Source organism: Pleurodeles waltl, chromosome 8 (genome assembly GCF_031143425.1).
Source record: "Pleurodeles waltl isolate 20211129_DDA chromosome 8, aPleWal1.hap1.20221129, whole genome shotgun sequence".
Taxonomy (NCBI): Eukaryota; Metazoa; Chordata; class Amphibia; order Caudata; family Salamandridae; genus Pleurodeles; species Pleurodeles waltl.
The window spans coordinates 1,317,266,577-1,317,287,975 of NC_090447.1; the positions used below are offsets into that span (position 1 = coordinate 1,317,266,577).

Below are 21,399 nucleotides of genomic sequence, written 5' to 3' on the forward strand. Positions count from 1 at the left end.
TGCTAAGGCGTCCGCATGACCCACCTTCTGCCCATCTCCCTCTTTTTTCCCCTTTGCCACTTGCCCTCTACCGAACTCTACTACAAATGTTGATCGTACAGCACTCCATACAGCAGGGTGTGTGTTAATATGTAAATTTATAAAAACTTCTAATTACTGACAGCAAACAAAAAGTCTTAGAAAAAAAGAAAAAACTATGACTATAATGTAAAAATATGGTCCTAAAACACAGGTCGCAATAACAATTCTGAAGTGTAAGTACACTGAATGAACTAATTATAACTTTAATAAGGCACACACTACACTACCCACACAAGATCTGTGAGCGTTACTGTTAATGACGAGGTCCTAGAAAAGGTCTGGTGGGAGTGTCTTTCTGACAGGTGGAGAGATTGGACGACTTCCTCAAAGGTTACCTGGTACTTCTCTCTAAAGGAAGGTGGCAACTACAATATTTAGGTGGGGAGAGGGAAATGCTGACCTGGACCATATGAGGTTAATCTGGCAAAGTGATGGTGTGTAACAGGGAAAGACAGGGTTTCCTCTCAACATAACTCGATATCATTTCCAAAATGAGGTTTGGATGGTGCACATGCGTTGTTATTTCACACATGTAATTAACGGAGTAAATGTTTTCAAAATAATTTTTAAATAAGTACTATTATATATGTGGTATTACGTGTATGTTGTTTGGTATATAAACAGTTTTAACAATGTTTCATATTGTTATACACTGGTTAAAGCACTGGTGTAAGAAAGATGTTCGCCATAAGCTATAACGTAATTTGGCAAACACAAATAGCATATATAGCCATCAGAATCTTCAGGCTTAAACCCCGCGACCAGCAGCTAAAGTGACATTTTGCATCACTAAGAACTTACTGTGACTTTTCAGACCAGAATTACTAGTTTGCTAATTACCCATCTTAGATTTTCATTAGGGGTTTTCGCCATCCCTCGCGTGCGCAATAAAACATCCTGATTTTTCTAAATATCCTTCTCTTGCAGAGGCAGATAACATAGGGTAAACATACTTTATAAACAAACTAATATACACCCCACGACCAGTGCAACTGTAAAACAAGCAGTTGCAAAACCAATACTTTTATCGTTGGCAAACTGGTAAAATTGTTAATTTTTCCTCATTTGTTATGAAAGCATATGCCACAAATCTTTAAAGAAACAGGCCACTGCCTAAATAGGCAGTTTAAACTTAAAAAAAAAATAACCACTTCAAACAATTGTAATATAATAGTATGGGTGCTTCTTACTTAAATAAAGGCATAGAACCCTTTTCTAGGTTTAATGCACCAGACGAATTGGTGTAAAGAAACCATATTATTGTCTTTAATATTTTGTAGCCTGAAGACATACTTTAAAAATACAAGAACGAGAAAAATAAATAAACAAAGGGCAAAAAACGGAAAGGAAAAAAACGACAGGCAAAGTAAAGTATTGACCTACAAAATGCACTTCTTTTTAGGCCAATGTGCACACGTGATTAGGAAAAACGCCTTCACGCACAATGCCAGAGAGCCAGTGGCTGAAGTGGGCTGGCCCATTGCTCCATGCTGTTTGGGGGGACGGGGGGAGAGGAGTCAAAATGTGATGATAGTTTAACAGACAAATGTATGATCCAAAGCTCCTCTATCGATGTACAAATCTACATATTTTTAATTTAAGATTTTTTCATACGTGAGGCTGCAAAAAAAACAAGCTAAACCCGTCTCTGGGCCAGAATCTTGTGCCTCTGAGCACACAAACAATCCATGACAACTGTGACGAGGTGATAAGATTGCGAGGTGGCTTTGTGATGTCTTTATTGCATGCAGGTATGGAAGTATTTTGTTCCGCCTAGTGCCAGAAAAATTCTCACCATTAATCACTGATTGATAGTATATAATATTAAGAAGGAACGGCAACTGACAAACCCAACACTGCGATGCAATTCTGCCCAACAAGCCCTGCAGCACAGTAAAGGAGTGCCGTCATGCAGCGGAGCGACCCCAATGGCGACTGTAAGAGAAGGTGGTAAGACTGACACAGTGATACACCTATGAGCGTTTGGAGAGATCGGGTTACCATAAGGGCATGGCTGCTTCTTATGCTCTGGCACAATTGCTTTCTTCCTTAGAAAATTATCCAGACTGGGTCCATGGCGGCCGAGGGGATCATCAGGAGGCATAAACCTGCAATGCAATGAGAAAGTCAAGATGACACAGGTGATACAAAAGGGCTGCTGTGAGGGAAGAACGAAGGTGAGCACACTGCAGTGGGTAGGCATCTGATTAATTTTATACACTATCGTTGGAAATTTCAGATCTTTCCCCACATCCCTCTGTTTCATAAAACGACATGCATTCCAGACTCCTGGCTCCGGTTCTTTCGACCCATTTTATTTCCCTGCCTAGCACTGCCCCTTTCTGCATATTCTCCGTGGCAGGCCTGTTGTACCTCTTCGCTCTGTTGATTGGCATCGCTTGCACATGCTCTTTTCCAGTGATTCTCATATTTCTGCAGGCTGCATCTTGCAGCACTTTGTTAAATGCCTCCTTAAATGCCTAGTCCAGCCATGATTAGTAACCCGATACACCTGGCTGTCCACCCGAGGCTCTCTGTAATGCGATGCTCGTGAGTCACCTCACCATTCTGCTCCTCCCACGTGAACCTGCACTTCCTGTCTAGTTTCTCTGAACCATCTTTGGGATGTCTGTTAAGATAGGCCCACATTTAAGAAAAAGTGGTGCATCAGATCTGATGCGCCACTTTTTCTGCACCCCCTACAGGCACCTATGGGCACCAATGTTGTGCTATATTTAAAATAAGGTGCACCATGGAGGTCGTTAGCACGATAGCATCAACATTTTTGACGCTCTAGTGGTGCTTTGCTACATTAGCGTGTAGCAAAGTGCAAGGAAGCCCAAAGGGTCAATGGGAGCGTCATTTTGACGCCTATTCAGGTGTTAAAAATGATGCCAAAAATGGCACAGTGAAATCTGTTAAATTTCACTGTGTCATTTTTGCTGGCCTCCTACTGCCGGATCACCCCGTTGCATACATTATGCCTGGCACAGGCATAATGTGGCGCAAGGGTTTACTAAGTGGGGCAATGCATGCATTGCACCACTTTGTAAATATGGCATGGCGGAAAAAGCCACTTTAGCACCACCTTAGCGTAAAAAAAATTACGCTATAGCGGCACTAAGGTGTAGCATAAATATGCCCCTAAGGGTAATAAAAAGAGCAAGAAAATCAACCCCAGTAAATAACCAATTGAGAACCATGCCAAGGGAACAGCAAAGATGTAACAAAAATTGTGTGATTTACAAACAACTGATATGTTAAAATTAATTTCCTGCTATAAATTGGAAATAGTAGACAATAATGAGCACTAAAGACATACTTTTCATACATCTTTAATTGACCCTTTAAAACTATTTATTCAGTGATGAAAGCAGAATGGCAGTACTGCTATTTGTGCCACATGTGCTTATTTGCTTTTCAGTCGTGCTTTACATTATCTAATTTATGAAAAGAGCAATGAAGGGCTTACAGAAATGAATAACACCAAGTACTTAATCATAAATCGTATTTTTAGTGACGGACCTATTTAATGAGGAACAAGGTCTCAAAGCCGAAGCCCATGAGTAATCCGTGTAAAAACAAGGAATGGCAAAGCCAATATGTCTCACTTATAGATGTCATGCGCAACAACAAACAAACACACATTCAGACTGATTGCACACGCACGAACACATACAGCCTTAATACTTCTACACCCAACCATGAGGCCACATACCAGCAAATGTACGGAAAAAACAAGTACAAAGGGGCAGAGGTAAAGCAAGCCAATAAACATACTGGCACCTATGCACTCAGACAACACAAACACACAGAGATGATCTCATAGAGAGTCTGGCACATAGCAAACATAGAATTACAGACAAGACACATGCAAACTCCCATGGATGGGTAACTGGAATAATATATGGAGACATACGGAGGGATGAATAGTCAGAAAAACACGTCTATAAATATCTCTCCAGTAAATGACCAAAGCACTTCTGGACACAGACCAATACGCTGTTACCCATGCACATAAACCAACCAAACATACAAACATGCATGCACATAGAAGAGAAGACCTACAGGCACCCATGTACACAGATTAAAAGACATATAGGCACCCATGCATACACTTCAACAGCAATAGATGCATCCACGAACACAGGCCAAGGGGAATACATATACCTGAACACAGGTCAATATACATATATGTACCAATCTCTCTAGTTCTATCATAAATCACACTTAAGAATGTCAAATGTTTCCACTTATGTGGAAAAAAATGTACTAGGCATGGCTTACCTCTTACAATTTTTTGTCATTAAATGGGTTGGACAAAGTGAGCAATACGTGTAAGCCATGATTTACACAAAAGTACATATACACATAGAGACCACACAACTAAAGGGAACACATATTCAGACACACGGAAAGTTGGACCATGAATGGAAAGAGAAAAGGATAGACAGACTGACAGAATGATTGATGGGTGTATGTATACAAGATGTGCCTAACTGACGCTAGAGAGATGTAGGTAGAATCCTGTTAAACCTGGCACGCGCCGGAAATGGTTTCTCCAAGTTTTTCGCTTTTTTTCTAGGAGGTTTTGCTGGTTCTCACAAGGGGCCGACTGGCCCTGAGCCCTTTCCCACCGTAAATACAGTGTGAAAGTGCCGGTGCCATCCTTCCATCCACCTGGAAGGGGTGATAGCCAGTGTGCGCTTACTGGCACACATGTGGTTTGCTACAAAGATATCACTTCTGGCCTCACCTGCCAGGGTGTGCACATTTGCAAGTAGTGGGTGAGCCTGATAGTGCAGGTCAGCACAGGTGCATTTTCCCCCATATGAGGGCTGTAGGAAAAGTATCCAGCTTGCCTAAGCAGGCTCATATGTGCGCCAGGGCACATGTGCCCAGGGAACGAGGAACACCCACGTGTGAGAGGTGCTGAGCCCATAAGGTAACATGGGAGACAAGAGTCCTGTTATGTCTCTGCAATAGTGGATTGCAGAGGAGCAGCCTCATGATGTTTGGTATCATTGGACTCAGAGTGACAACCCCCTTCTAATGGTAAAGGTGGTTTTATTAGTAATGCACTAGAAATGCCACTTCAATTCTAGATTCTAGAATTCATTTCTCAAATCTAAAATGCTTTGTGTGTCTTTTAAATTCAACTCCATTCCTCTGATGCTGGGGAAGAGCACATCTGTGCATTCCCCAAGTGACAGCTATAAAACTTGGGTATCCAGAATGACAGCCCCCTGTTATTTTGGGCCTGGAATAGATCGACTAGAGGGAGAGGTTTCTAACACTTGGCCTCTTGGAGCCAGAGCATGGCCCCACTAAACATGAAGATCTACATTCCACGTCCTCATGGCGGATGAGGAGGAAATTTAGGGGAGACATCTGTGGCTCAAAGAAGAACCCTTTGAACTACCCCTAAATTCAGAGGCACACTTTAGTATAAGTAGGGGTGCTATCCTTTAGCAAGGCCGAGTTGCATCTATGACAACTTTGGATCAGTGCTGCTGGACAATGTGGTGGGCACTGCCAGAGGAATCTGTTGTGCACAGGAGAAAACCTGTCAGAGGACGGGATCTGTGCACCCCTCCTGTATTGTGCCTGGCCTGAGACGACTGACTGCTGCTGTGTCGTAACCAAAGGTGTGCTCTTCAAGGGCAGGTTGACTGCCCCCTGTTCTCTGTGGGGTTTGAAGGTCATCAAAGACCTCCTGTGAGGGATTTACAGATGCCGGTACCTCTTCTGCACCTACATCGTATGCTGGACTCCACCAGGCAGCTGCGCCATGAGCGTGGGTGAAGTATTGCGTCTGGAGACCGGAGTTACCTGATGCGGAGCCTGCAAGTATTGCCCACACTTCTGGTAAGTGGCCCTTAATTGTGGGGACAGCTGCATGCCAAGACTTATTGTGGTGTGGGTGGGATCCCCCGCTGCTGGATCCCAGGTGGTCTGCTTGTGTTGAGTGCGTCTCATTTCTCTTGTATGCGTGCTGTGCCCCGTTCATAGGCTGCGACTCTCGGAGGCTGGGGTGCAACCACAGTTGTGCTATACACTGCCTCATATGGTATGGCTGAACTTGCATCAAAGTGTGTGACCAGGGAATTTGGCGTGGCTAAAGTCATTGCACACCAGATATTGTGCCTCATTCCAGGGAGGTATGGAAATTAACTTCCTTGTGTGACCGGAGGGTCTAGACCGACTCACATCATTGAGCTCTAGATGTTGCGCTCATTCCAGAGAGGGGCAGGATATATGCTCTTTGTGGGAGGATCCGAGAGTGTCTGGTGCATTTCAAGTCATCATGCACCAGACTAGTACCTCCTTCTGAGGAAGTACCACATTGGGAATTGTCTTTGGAGTGATCATCGGGTCAGGCCGACTCAGATCATTGTGGCCCTGACATTGTGCCTCATTTTCATAGCAGTACAGCACTGAGCACTTTTCACATGGGAGTGTAACCACATGATACAACTCAAGTCTTTGTGCACCAGACGTGGCACCTCCTTGTAAAGCGGGTGCGGACCTAGTAACTCGTTGTGGGCAATCGGAATTGCCGAGGGTGATTCAAGTCAACTTTCCCCAATGGTGCCCCTCTGTGTCAGTGGTGCCGAAACTGATATCTATTTGGTAACGCTGACTGTCTGGCAGGGCTGGGCGCCATGTTGGCTAACGGGCAGCCCAAGTAACTCTCCCACTGTGTGTTGCAGACCTCTGAGTGAACCTCCTACTGGGAGCCAAACCGCCTCCTTGCTAATTGTTGCCGGATGGGCTATTATCTTTCCTTCCCCCTCCCATCTTGTTCCCGGAATCCTGCCTAGAGTGACTAGGGTCGAAAGTGGCCTAGTATTCAGGGGGAAGGTTGATGCAATCTATGGTTTGAACTGGGGTGGGATGGTCAAAGCTGGATGGTGGGTAGTTTGGGAACTGGGGTGCCTGCAAACACAATTGCATCCACTAGCTGGATATCAGGACACCACATTAGGGTGTCAGGAGTGCATGTGTACAAGTCTGTGTGTGTGTGTGTGTGTATGTGCGCACTCGCGAGCCAGCCACCTGATATCCGTGGCACTGCCTGGCGGTGCAGAGTGGATGTGCGTGACTGAGTGCGGGTGAATGCAAGGGCAGCCCTGGAGTGTTGCTGGTCATGTTTGTCTGCCAGGGAAGTCCTGAGGTTGACAATTATGATTTACTAGTGTGGCCTAGGCTGCAGTGCTATGTGGATGAGTACATCCCTTGTATTTATATATTGCTGCTAGGGTTGGGAACCAGAGCGCACCCTGAATGAAATGGTTACATCCAAGTTGGTAAACTATAGGGTGGGACTTGTGCTGATAACGTTTGTCACCGCAAGAGGGTGCAGGGAGGGAACGTATTGTTTTCTCGCTTATAAATATTGTCGTTGGTGTTACTCACAGTTGGGCTGAATATTGTGAGCGCTATTGTTAAATGTGATTTATGCCCAGATTTCCATGATACTCATGTTGTGTTGACAATATGTACGATGAATGCAATCTTTTAAGAATCTACACGGTGTGTAAAGTCTCATTTGTGCCACTCAGCGTGTTTGCGGTGGGGAAGTGCTGTGCCACTGCTTTACACATTGCCTCTGTGATCATCCTCACTGATCTGTGCCAAGCTACCCAAGGTGAGCGAAAGTTATGCAACTATAGCCTGAAGAACTACACCTTTTGACAAGGACTAGTTCCAAGTTAGAGAAGACAGTGATAACCCTTTTATATAGGCTTGTCAGCATATCTTTATTTTTTCAAGGTGTCAGTCTTAGACAGATTGCAGGGACACATGCATCTAAACATTCAAACAATCACCCCGATGCGAGTGGTGACATTCTGCCTGGCTGGGGCCTTGCCACAGACCAATAAAACCTGCGCCCCCAACAATTCCTTACCCTTATGTACTGGAAATCACATTCAAAGTGAAGAATGGAGAAGAGTCTTAACACCTATTTAGTTCTTAGCAATGACTTCTATGGCATGCAGTGTTATAAGCCTCCATGTTCCTCTATAACTTATCCTCAGCTAACAATACGTTGCACTTTACAGGCTCACTCTATTAATGGTCTCTTTCTTATAATCATTCACGTGTAGCACTGTAATTCAGTACCTGCAGCTCTCAAGTACTATCATAAATAATACTTAAGAATGCCACATTTTTCATTGATGCTGAACACCTTGTATCAGCCTTTTGCTTTCCTTTTACAAGTAATTGCCATGAGACGTAATGGGCAAATTGAGCAAACAAAAACTACAGTTTCTAAAAGGCACTGAACTGTTAAATGAAACCCCAGGTCTAGAAATATGGTGCCTGACAAAAACTGATAGATGGATCAACCCAAGATACACTTACGTTGCCATAAATTAACTTTACCAGATTTAATTTCCACCCAAAAAACATTTATTTAACGTTTACTTTACTGATTTCCACTTTTCAAAGGAAAGTGAGTCTATGTTTAACAGCATAGCTGACAAAAGCAGGCTACTACAATTTGAATTATTTTACTCTGCTTGGCAATCATTTTCAATTCTCAATGTTTACATTTCTCTACAATACCCATAGACAAGATAGGCCCCATACAATTAATTATTTTGCTATGGCGTAAAGGCGATAAGGTCTGCTGAAATGAATTTAGCCACTTATAACAGTCAGGCAATGTAGTGATATGCTAACAGTGACCCAGTAAAAATAGTAAATTGCCACATTGTCGTGGTGCTGCAGCTGAAATCCTTCCTGTAGCATAACACCTACATTCCTCTCCTGATACCCAAATCAGAAATCACATCCCTTATTCTTGAATCCAAGTCCAAGTGAAGGAGCAGGCGCCACCAGCAGAATTAAGCAAGCCCCAAAAAGGGATTTAAAAACGTCAACTAATATAAAAACAAACACAATCAAGTGAAAAGGGATCATTTTACAGTTTTGTGGACTATCTTAATTATGCTAACCGTGATGTTGCCTTACTTGTCATTAACAAAAGAATACATCAGCAAACGCTCATCAATGAACTTCTTCCATTCTGGCTTTTCATTAGCCAAATCTCTGTAATTGTCATTGGACACAATGATACCGTCAGACTCAAATGCCAGCTTCACAATAAACCGGTCGTCATAACACACCACCCTTCTGCCCTGCACACGACGGGATGGAGTGAAGACCAGAATCTTTTCCTTCTCCAGCTTGCGTAAAACTTCTTGATCTAAAAACAAAATATGTGTAATTAGCAATGCATTCCTTGCCTACACCCTGGCACAACACACAAAGGACCAATTCTTACGGTTTCATTTGTTAATAATTTGCTCTGAAACCAAAGAAAACGCTTCTGAAGCAATGCAGATACATGTACTAATAGAGGAAACGCTGCTGTAAGGTGCATTGACCTGCACATCACTGAACTCAGATCCTAAAATCAAAATATTTAAGCCTATACCCAAATGTAATGACAACCTCAACCTCATGTAAACTAGATGACTGAATGTGGCATGCTTGTTATTTTTTGGCATTTCTAAAAGATAAGAGTAAAAAGATTTATACTGTCCGAAATGTGCTGGCAGCTGTGGGCCTTCCATCTGAACTCAGTGGTGATGGAGGCAAGAATGTAAGGACTTAAATCTTTAGCACCTACCTGTCAATGGTCAGAGCTGAAAGATGATTTGAACGACTCAAGATGCTTCTGATTGCTTAATTTACGATCCTACTGAGAAGAGAGTTGGACGTCCAGTTCTCTGGTCCTCAGCCTTGAGGAATGATTGACACAGACAGAAGAGGTCATGGGTGTTTAGGCTGTTAAAACCGAGGATGGAGAGATACAGAGGTTTCTGACAACAACCCTTTTGGGCTTTAGCATGAACAGCTACGCCTTTTGACAGGGATGTTATACTGACATCAGTTGACTGAGAAAGCAATGCTGAAGAGGGTGCTTAGGACTACTTCCAAGTTAGAAAAGACTGTGATCATCCTTTCATATAGGCGTGTCAGTATAGCCTTATTTTTTCATACTGTCAGACTTAAACAGATCGCAAGAACATACACATTTAAACAATCAAAGAATACAGAATGCCAGTTGCGGGCCTTTGGCTGCCGGGGTGCCTGCAAGGGGTTAAGGGTTTGGGAGCGTAGCCTTGTCAGAGGCCAGGCCCTGCGGCCCACCTCCCGCTGGTGGTGACCAAATGCTGTGCACAGTGGAGGACTGAATATCTGCAAGGGGTTAGGCACAGGTTACTTGGGGGGTTGGGTACCAGCACGTCATTACCGTAGCGGAATGGCGTCAGTGTGGAGCGCACAGTGCCACCTACCGGCGCGCTGAGGTTCTATGAGATAACTTTTGGAGCCAGTATGACAGCTAGAAAATGCTTAAAAGGTGAGGAATCTGTACCTAGAAGTCTATCAGAATGTGTGAGAGAGAATTAAGCATTATACCACACAAACCATTTGTTAGGGAAAATAATAATTGTCTTAACTCACAAATGATGAATGCCACAGACATAGCAATGTGACTTTCTCTGCGGTTGCATTGCAGGTAACACTTCCCTTTTGAGAAAGTTAGAGTGTGAACTTAGGGACCTTAATGGAATTGATGGGATGTTTTATTTTATTTTAGGCTGAGTCCGTAAAAATATCTGAGTCGTGTTAAAGTAGAGCTACTGGAAGTTGGAAAGGGGTCTCACTCCTAGTTTCTGTGTTTTGATATTCCACAGAAAGAATAGCCTACATCATATCTCCCAAGCTGTCTCTTGTCCTGTCTTGTCCGATAGTAGTTAACTTCTTTGAATTGTAACAAACAATATACAGTTAAATGCAGCACTGGGTATGTTCGACACAGGTAAGATTTTGCAGTTAGTCAACGAAAATCTAGAATTATGACAGGCCTGCTCAGAAGTGCTGATGCAATTGTTCACTAGTACAGCAGGCCTGCTGAGAACTGTTAGTAATGTAACAGGAAAGGTATGGCAGCCTGGCTGCCATATTGAAATATGCCTGTGTTACTCTAGTAGTGACTTAATGGGTTCCTGAAGCACTTTCAATTAGGCACTCTATCACCTTTCTGTCATCATGGCCTATTAGTCCCACCTCCGGAGGGTTAACAAATACATTTTGTTTTCTTTTCTTGCTGTTCTACGCTTCTCTCTTGAAACACTGTGAAGACCAGTGCAAATGGGATTAGATGCGCTGATCCATTGCCTCTCCTGTCAATTCCACTGCCGCTTCCACAAAGGTGACCAAAAAAAGTGCGGGGAAGGGATGAGCTTTCCACTACCAGCCGCCATGCAAGGGAGCAGGCTGACCAATGAATGGTCCAGTGAGCTGAGGGCTTTTTATTTCTTGCCCCAATCCTCCCAGTCTCCTACTATTGCCCTGAAGACTAGATCACATCCTTGAAACCTCATTCCCTCTTCACCCTCGAGCTGCATGCTAGCATTGATACTGGCATTTTTACCTGAATAAAAACACTGAGACCAAGAAACCTGACTCAATTCCCATTTTTTAAAGCAGTTCCATCACAGAATATCATATGCCTGGTACCCGAAGGCTACAAAATGTTTTTTTCAAGAGGCTGTTTTACACAAATGCCCTGTGCCCTCTCCAATCCCCGAAGGCCTTTATGAACTGCAGCCCTTTTCGCCTCCAAGCCTCCCATAAATCTTGCAAATCTAGACACAAGCATAGACTCCCATGTAATGGTAACTCCGAGTGGAATGAAGGGGAATTACAGAGACACAATCTGTATGCTATTAAATTAATATAGAATACATTTCTCACATTATGCGCCAGTATTAATAACATCCAGGAAGGGATATTAATAACATCTTGGGAAGGTGGTCTCAATTTAGAAAATGTTGGCAGAGAAAAATGTAAACTTCAGTTAATATTATTTACGTAACACAACACTTCTCTGTCATCTATAAAGCCATTCTCAATCTCTGCCTGCAGTAGTGTGTGAAGGGCATGAAGATAAATTATTTTGTTGAGGACAAGGAAATAATGCAGGTGCATTGACATTAAAATTAAATGACGGAAGTGATCAATTAAAGCGAGTATATTCTAAATGCATCAAGCGTGGTAGGTAATGTGCTGCTGTCTCTGACTTTCAAACTATCAATATGAGGTACAAGAGCGTGAATGGGCAAGCGGCCGCACCACCCTTTCTGCATTGCGCAGCACCTGCACTGGTCTGCGGGCCGCTGCGTGTCGGTGGACCTCGAGCAGAGATGTGTTCGTGCTGGAGCGGATCTGCAATATTCCACAATAGTGCACCCAAGCTGGTCCTGCACTGCGCAGCACCTGCACTGGTCTGCGGGCCGCTGCGTGTCGGTGAACCTTGAGCAGAGATGTGTTCGTGCTGGAGCGGATCTGCAATATTCCACAATAGTGCACCCAAGCTGGTCCTGCACTGCGCCGCGTGCCTGCGGTTCTGATTGGGCCTGTGACAATGAAGGAGCTTTGTTTCCGCTATTGCTGCAACTTATGCCAAAAGGTACTTCCCTTCTCTGAACCCAGGCCTGTTGCCTGCTCGAATGGGCACCAATGGCTGGGTGCTCTCTGATCTATCGGACCTTTGAGAGTGGGTGGTAGTACACCATGTATTTTTTGTCCAGTTTGCTTGCTGTAGGGGGGTGGAGGGATGGAGGGGCTGGTGCATATATTCAGAGGGTGGTGTGGGTGTGTGGCAGGAGGCAAGGTATTTTTTTCAGTTTATGAAGGAGTGTCGGGGGTTGTGCAGTGGGGTTGGAGCTGGATGGCAGTATGCCAGTTTTTTTTCCATCTCGGGGCTCTGAGGGACATCACAGGCAAACTAAGCTTTACTTTCGATGTCTATTTGAAGTCATTTAGAACTCCTTGATGAATAAAATCTCTGTTATTCACAGTTACCCATCTAGAATTCCATGTATATTACACGGGAGCCTGCAATTGCTGTATAAAAGTCTGTGTAGAATTTCCTTTTACAGATAACTTGTGAAGTCCTTAGACTGTAATAATGAAATTACGAAGATGCTGAACTGTAATAAGTTATTGTAATTGATTTGTGATATCATAATCCCTCCTGCCAGCAGCCAAGGTGAAAGGCCTGTCACAGAGAACAATGAAATCTATATTTTAAAGAAGCCTACGAAAACAAAAACTAGCTTTTAATTCTTATGGTCTCTTTTTTATAACAGTGATGAGAAAAATGGCGATATTAATTGCAACATATTTATTTTTTTGCACTTGAAAGGTCTTTACCGGAAAAATAGAATCTCTCTTCCTTTTTCTACATATTCTGCACCTTGCTACGTTTTAAATCTGTTATACTTCGTGTCTACAACCACACTTTCTCATTGATATGTAAGGGCAAGACACAAAGGGGAACATTGAAGGAAAGTAGCGCTGCACCCAGTGCAGCGCCACATTTCTTGCACCCCTTAGAGCCCCCACTACCGCCACCATGTGTTCACCGTATTTAGAATACGTGCACCATGGTGCAGGGTAGGGGGAAATTGCATCATTTTTGGTGAAGCTATTGATGTACTCTGCAGGAGTAGTGCCAAAATGTTGGTGCTACTCCTCCAGAGTACATAGGGGCCCATTATAAATAATGGTATTCCTGCTTTTAAATGCCTGCTCTGAGCAGGCGTTAAAAGTGCTGGAAAATGGTGCAATCTCTTAGATTTCCTTGCACCATTTTTTGACCCCCCCCAGGGGGGGAACATTATGCCTGGTGCATGCATTGTGCCGGTTTGTAAATATGGCGCAGGGAAAATGCCCCTTTAGTGCCACCTTAGCATAAAAAATGATGCTTTGGTGGCACTAAGGTGGCTCTAGGAGCTCTTATATTTGCTCCAAAGGATTTAAGAGGTTTGGGGGGAAGAGTGAATGTGTGATTATGTACTATAATGAACTAAGTACCATCTGCTATAATTTGTGTGGAAACTGCAGGTCACCTCAGTGTTCTGTGACCTTTTGAAAGAACTCGGCCGTCAGACGCATTCCTCTACTTGGTCACAGAACTCGTTGGTGACTTGAAATATCCTTATACTATACAACAGGGGATACCTTATCTCATATATAATTGTATTCCCACTCTGTGAATTTTCTTTTGTAAATACAGCTGTTAAACCTGTTAAGGTATCACAAGTGGGGATTTGTATAGAAGCATGAGTGGTTAAGGTCAACGTTAAGAATTTCTTCCTCCAGCTTTGATTAGGTACAGCAAGAATATCTGCTCCACTTACACGTAAATTGAGTACACTTGAGTGTTTTGAGGAAGGACTGGTTAAGTTAAGGGCTAGAAGACCTTGGTAACGTGATTAATAGTGAAAAGCAGGAAAGGATCGATACATTGTTAATCAAGAATGACATGGATTTCGATGCAAGATATATCAAACAGAATATATTATTTTATCTTTGCTGAGATCCTCTGAGGGTGGCTACACTTTGGCTTGCGTTTCAGCTGTTGGTGATGTGGGAAGTTGTCCTGTTTGGTTCTGCATTTGATTTGATTTGTATAAAAGTTGAACCCTTCTAGAAAGAGATATTTTAGAGGGTGAGTACTGTGTGATCCATTCCTTGCCTTTCATACACAAGTTGCAGTTCTGAACTATGTTCCAAAGAGTCTGCTTTTGGGAGAGTTATGGTAAGTGCTTAAAGGTGTGGGGTAATGAAAAGGAGGTCTCGGATTGTTGAAAACCGCACTATGTATTTGGTAGCAATCGCTACATATCAACAGTTCCAGGGCCAATAGAAGCAATTTCCATGACAATAAGAAGGGATATATTCAACCGGTAGCAAATTGTTTTAGTAAAAGTTGAATTGTGTGTTTATTTTGTTTTGTCTTTCATTTTCCTTGAATCTCGGCATCTAAGCCAGTCTAAAAGTCTGAAATTATGCAAGTACTTCCATAATAAAAGTTTATATATTTTGATTTTTTATGAGACGTATGAGATAACCAATTGAAGATACTTAAATAGCATTATGTACTTAATGCACTATAATAGGAGTTAATTATGTTATGCAAATAATAAAAGGTCTATTCCTAAAGCGTCCAGTTGTTCACATTCTGGCGATAAAGCGCAGGTGACTGACCAATCAGCTACAATCATTTTTAATAAGTTTTACTATATGTGTAAATTGCATTTTTACCTGAGGTTTCAAAGCAATTAAAATCTGTTGAGGATCTTTAGTCTTCAAAGACTGACTAATGACCTGGTGTAAAACTAGGTTGTGTAACATAATTATAGAGTAATCTTTGCCCAAACCTCTGTACTAACACTGCTAAAAACGTTTACTGCCATCAACATGTAACTTTTACCTGTGATAAGGGCATCGGGTCTTGACTGTTCTTTTCTCCAGGCAGGCACAAAAACTGTAATATCTTTATGGCCTCTCTCCAGAAACCAGTCGACAGCCAGACGTATTCCTCGGCAGGAAAACACCTCTTTGTTGCCATGACTGTAAAGACAATAAAATACAAAGTCACCATAAAATAACGTCTTCACACAAGACGCAGATCCTCTTTAGAAGACAGACGTTAGCTGTGGAAACAACTTTCTCCTGTGACAGAGTGTTTATGAATTAAACCAAAGGATTTTAAACTGTACATTGAATTTCACCCCAGATTGTTGCACTGAAAAGAGAAGTCCGGAGAGAGACTTCGTCAACCAATAACATTTGGGAGGGTAGAGGTGGAGTTAAGTTTGGCTCTTTACAAATAGAAAATATTTGAAATTAAGACATATGATTGGGACAGTATCAACTGCAAATTGCTTAATACAAATTCTCACAAATATGTTAAAAATCTAAATTCCTTTCAATTAACAGTGTCAATTTCCTATACATTAAAGCTATGATACGACCACGCACAGCTGGTCCCTTTCTAAGGAGTGCAAATATTTCCTTCTCTAACTATTCCCATAGACTGGTGTGATGACATGTTTCAAATGGTACCTCTGGGAGAAAAGGGGAAATAATGACACATGAAAACGAAACTTGGGACATTCTGTTGACACATTGGTCGGGAAGCCTCCTCCACGGACTAATGTGAGGTTTCACATGTAGGGACAGATTCGGTTCAGTAATACCTGATTAAGGGCTCTTCCGGTTCCCTTCAAACTTCATTTGCACGCCCACTGGCGACATTCTAGAAAGTGCTTAATTTGTAAATAACAAGGTCCCCGTGCCCAGAGCCCTCCTCTTAAACACGCGGCTGCTGCAATTGAATATGGAAACACGGAATACTGAGGCGGCATAATCCTGAACCCATCTCGGGCCACTTCATTTCATTTAAAGCCGCTCCCTGCCCCTTCAGCACACTCTTGCAGCTTTCTGCTTTCTCTGATTGTGACGCTTTTTCGTTTTTCTCTTCCTCGCCTTTCCCATATTTGCCTTTTGACCGCAGCAAATGCTTGAGGGCGAAGAATATGCGCCGGCCCTCAACAATAAGTGCCGGTGCTCAGCACCGGAAACAACAAGCACAAATTAAGCACTGAGTATGGACCGAGTCAGGTGAGGAGTCAGGGCCAAGAAAAAGGGTCTCGGACGGGCCAACCCCAAGGTGATCTTTCAAAAGACCGTCGGCACCGCAAGGGAGCCATGGACTCTAAGGCAAGCTATGGTAATGGGCCTCACTGGCCTGGTGTTAAGCTGTAATTGGCAAGCAGTGGGCCCAACGCATCCTGGACCCCAGTGCCCCTAAAACACTAATGACTGTTCCACCCCTGCAAAGGACATAGGATGACAACCTTTTAGCTAGGTATAAATCGCGCATAGCAATAACCTACCAAATAAAACGTTAATATTCACAGCCACCAAAGTATGGACACGAACAGCTTCGACCAAGAGGACGAACGAGTTGAGCACCGTGCATGCCGCTGCCTTTGAGTCGGTCACTCATACGGGGTGAACAAACTCAAAACTCGTGCCAAAGTTTCCGTAATGAACACCCACACTGTTCCGACAGTCAAGCTGTGCCCCTGTCCTCGTTGGCCCACTGAAGTGTCAGAAACGCTGATGTACAAATGCCTCTGCAGCGATCCAAATGTTGCTAAGGCCCTGGAATTCACGTCCCAACTATTAGAATATATAGTGGAGGCAGACACTCAGCATTCAGACGTCACACAGAACTGATTTTGTAAACCCTGATTGTAAATCAGCTTTTTAAGAAGAAATGTAATGTTTCAGAGGGCAAAGCAAGGTCACGGGTCGCGTCCTCTCCACGCGTTTTATTCTCCGCGCAAAGAAAGAGCCCTGTGTTTACACGCGGTGTGTGAGCAACAAAACTGCCACTTTTGTAGAAAGGAACACATGACGCCTGGCAAAGACAAAGTGCCGGGTCAGTGGGAGGGAAAGGGCCGACAGTGGCGATACTGCCAGCAGCATTGTACTGCCAGCATGACGACTCTCTTAAGGGCAGATTTCATTCAGCACACTCGACGTGAACGCAATTGTTTTTGTTTTACTGAAGGGTTTTGTGGGCTAGAAGATTTCCAAACACACCACCGAGTGTCTCAGAAACGATCAACAAACATGAAAAGCGTGCATAACCGACAAATTAACTTTTCAAGAAGGCTACTCAGACACCACTGGGTGGAAAAGCAGCAATAAGGGGAAATACATGATTTAGTTGCATGTAAAAGGTCCCCTTATTAATGCAAAAATAGAATTAGCTAAGTGAAGCAGACATACCTGAGATGCTGAAGACACATTTCCTTTCTGTGTGGGACCACAGAAAACCGCATACATTCATTTACATTCCTAAAAAGAGTGCCGAAGCTGAATTGCATTTGTAATTATATGTTAAAAATCTATACGTTATTAGAACGGTTTAACACTATTCTGATACCATGTATAGACTAAGAGGAGTGGATAAAATATTCCTCACCGACTGCGGAGTTCGCAAAGTTTTGAGTTCCAGCCAACTTTTGGATTCCGCCTGGCTGACTTTTTTCTTGCAATATTAAAAATGTAACCCCTTGGAAAGGGAAGTCACACCATCAGAACCACATCATGCGAGCATCATTCTTTCCCCATTCACCGCCACGCCCCAATGATCAGTAATAATACAGGAATGTCAAAAAACATTTCTTATGTGCAGAGTGCAGACTCATATCTACGAGGCCACACAAAGCTACTTTGCGTGGCTTTTCATGGCCTCGAAGATATGGTGTAAGGCAACGCAGAATAGTCGTTGCGTTGCCTTACACTGCGTCGGGGGGGTGCTCCATGGGCGTTGCAGTGGGTTTTCCACGCAACACCCATGGGTTTTGACACTCCCAGCTTTACAAGGATCAATAAACCTGGGAATGCGTTAAAATTGTACGTCTCCCAGGGAAGGCGTAATGGGGAGAAATATCTTTGTTTCTCCTCGTTTTTGACACTTTCTATGTGTGCTGCATTCGTAGGACACACAGAAAGAGAAAACAACTCTCCATGGATTGTTTTGTGCAGGAAGCTGCACAAAAACAATCCATACAACAATGCAGACACCCCTTGCGCCATGGTACAAGGGTGCCTGCGTTGGCGTTAGGCACCAAATTGTGCACCAGTGTTGGCTGAAAGGACAGGAATGCGTTGTATCTCCTAAACAGGGGCGGCTCCTACATAAGGGCGGAGGAGCGTCACACCCCGCCAGCAGCAGCTGCTGCAAACTTTTGTGATAAAAACGATAATAAACTATGTTTATTATCGTTTTTCGAAAAAGGGGCGGGCCTCAGGCTCTTACGAGCAGCGAGGGGGAGTGCACAGCACTCACTGAGCATGTATGTTTGGCCGGCCGTCTCTGGCTTTTTCTGGGTAACAACTTATCTGCATATGGACCTAACAAAAACAGAAATGTATACAAAACCTACATTTTAAATATACTTCACCAGACCTATGCTTAAGTATATATGAATAGGTAAGAGGGGTTCAAAAAGGACTTTTGTAGTATGCATATTTATTAAATATGGTACAAACGTACAGGTAAAGAAAAAAGGTTTGGATGAGCCCCTGCTCTCAAGGAAATGCTGTCATCTTGTTTTTGAGAACTGAAAGAGTGTTTGCTCTAGCCAAGGAGGAAGTGGGTGAAGACAAAGCAATCAAACAGAAGGGAGATTGGGAGTATCTTTGTGCTAGAGATCCTTGGTTTCTGTTTATAAGTAGGCTCTTGTCTCCTGGCCAACCAACACCTATTCAGATACGCCCATTCAGACACACAGATGTTCCTGATTTCATTATTATGGTTGGACTATGCACGGTGCTTTCTCAAACCTATAACTAGCAAATCGTCTCCCCGTGTTAAGCATTCACTGCCAACATCTTGTGTAACTCACAGGCGGTGGGCTCAAATTCTGGCATGGCAATCTTAGTATTTCATCCTTCTGATGTTGACAAACTTGGTAGCATTCAACTGGTTAATAGTAACCACATTATAGATGTTGCTTGGTAAGGACAAAAACTGTGATATGATATGAACTGCTATTTAGGAGCAAGTTACTATTATTTTTGTTCATTTAAATTCACACTCTGCACTCTTGGATGAGCTGCATCAGACATTTCAGAGGGGCTGTACAAAATATAAATCACATTCCCGTGTGTATCTCCTACAGTAAGCCACACGGAAGGCAAGCTGGGTGTTGCAATTAATTATTAAAAAACAGGTGTGTTTTGTTCAAGGACAAAACATTAAAGACAGATTCATGAAGTGAGAAAAAAACATTTATGGTTGGGAGAAAATAAAAGATTTTCATATCATGCAAAATGTCAGCTCCATATCTGTCAAAACTGTGAAAAAGGCAATTCTCAGAGGAACTGCACTAAAACAACTATTACATTTCAAACAATTTGAATACTGGTCCAAATTACCGTTACCCTACTCCCAACATGCTTGTCTGGATGGTTACACGCTGCACAGTTTTGTTAAATATTTAACTCCAAAATTCAACATATGTCATTTCATAGGGACCATACGTAAATATCATGGAAAGCCTTCGGCGTGAACAGCTCCTCTGAATATTTACTTTGGCACAAATCCATACTGAGACCCCATCACTAAGAATCAACTTCCAGCAGTTATGTGTCAACACCCGTAGAAGAGCAAAGCTGAGCACACTGAAGCATGAAGGTCATGCCTTCAAAAGTAGACGTTTTATCAGTTAAAAAAGAAGGCACAGCAGATGTGGATGGTAAAAATAACTGATCTGGGTGAACACTGTGTTTTTAGTAGCGACACGGGTCAGGTTAGCCATGTAGATAATGAAAGCCGCCAAACACTGTGGGCCTGATTCTAACTTTGGAGGACGGTGTTAAACCGTCCCAAAAGTGGCGGATATACCACCTACCGTATTACGAGTTCCATAGGATATAATGGACTCGTAATACGGTAGGTGGTATATCCGCCACTTTTGGGACGGTTTAACACCGTCCTCCAAAGTTAGAATCAGGCCCTGTATGTCTTAAAGTAATATTAATCCACAATTCAGAATGTATTCTTGCAGGCCCTCAGTCCCAGGCTGTGGCGAATTGACAACTGTGCTATTTGTTGTTTCATTTTTCTAAAACAAAACAATAAACCATACTGTAACACGCTATCCTCTTACTACTAGACACACCCTTATTTTGCAGTCTGCCAATGTATTTCTTTATTTTATAGGACGAGAGTTTTACACCTTCAGTTTAAAACTTTGCAAACTACTCAGCGGTCCCATACTTATGATACAGTAACATGCAACCATATTAGAACTTCCCGTTCCGAATTTATAACAATACAATCTCAATGCAACTTCATATTTCTCATTTAGATTGCACTTAATTATTTTCGTAGTTTATGGACTCTATTTAACATCAATTATCATGTTTTTGTAAACCACCTGTTCAGTCAGCCTAAGGATACCTTGATGCTACTAGGATGTTTAATGTTATCCAACTCCAGGGTACTCACTTTATCAACCATTGAAACATGAAAAGGTGAGTGCATCTGAAACTGTGACTACAGGTCCTAAGAGGGGATGCACTAGTCCAGTGAGCCACAGACGCGCCGTAAAATCTGTATTTCACTCAACAGTGACTAAAGATTTTCCAGACACCTATTCAGATATAAAAAAATCTTTTACCTGAACCTATGAGTTTTGGTGCATGTTTCAAAAGGCGATGCATGGAGTTTAAACTCATCTGATCAAGTAGGGCAGGTGCTTTATGTCGCTGCACAATGCGATGTGTTACCTTGGAACCGATCCCTCAGTCGTAACATAGAAATTATCCCCATTAAAGTGATACCTTTGGTACCCTCTAAACATCTAGAGAGGTACTTTTCTGGAACATTTAATGAGTGTTATGAATTTTCACAGTATT

General features: G+C 42.9%; 1 protein-coding gene across 1 annotated transcript in view; it reads right to left on the bottom strand.

The window, feature by feature from the left end:
• The window catches only part of ZC3H12C (zinc finger CCCH-type containing 12C), a 98,161-nt gene that overhangs the window by 25,908 nt on the left and 50,854 nt on the right, over positions 1-21,399 (bottom strand). The window contains exons 3-5 of the mRNA XM_069202308.1: positions 15,386-15,525; positions 9,064-9,298; positions 2,083-2,189 (exon numbers count right to left, since the gene is read on the bottom strand). Coding sequence (XP_069058409.1) covers positions 2,083-2,189; positions 9,064-9,298; positions 15,386-15,525 — 482 coding nt within the window. The remainder of the gene's footprint in view (positions 1-2,082; positions 2,190-9,063; positions 9,299-15,385; positions 15,526-21,399) is intronic.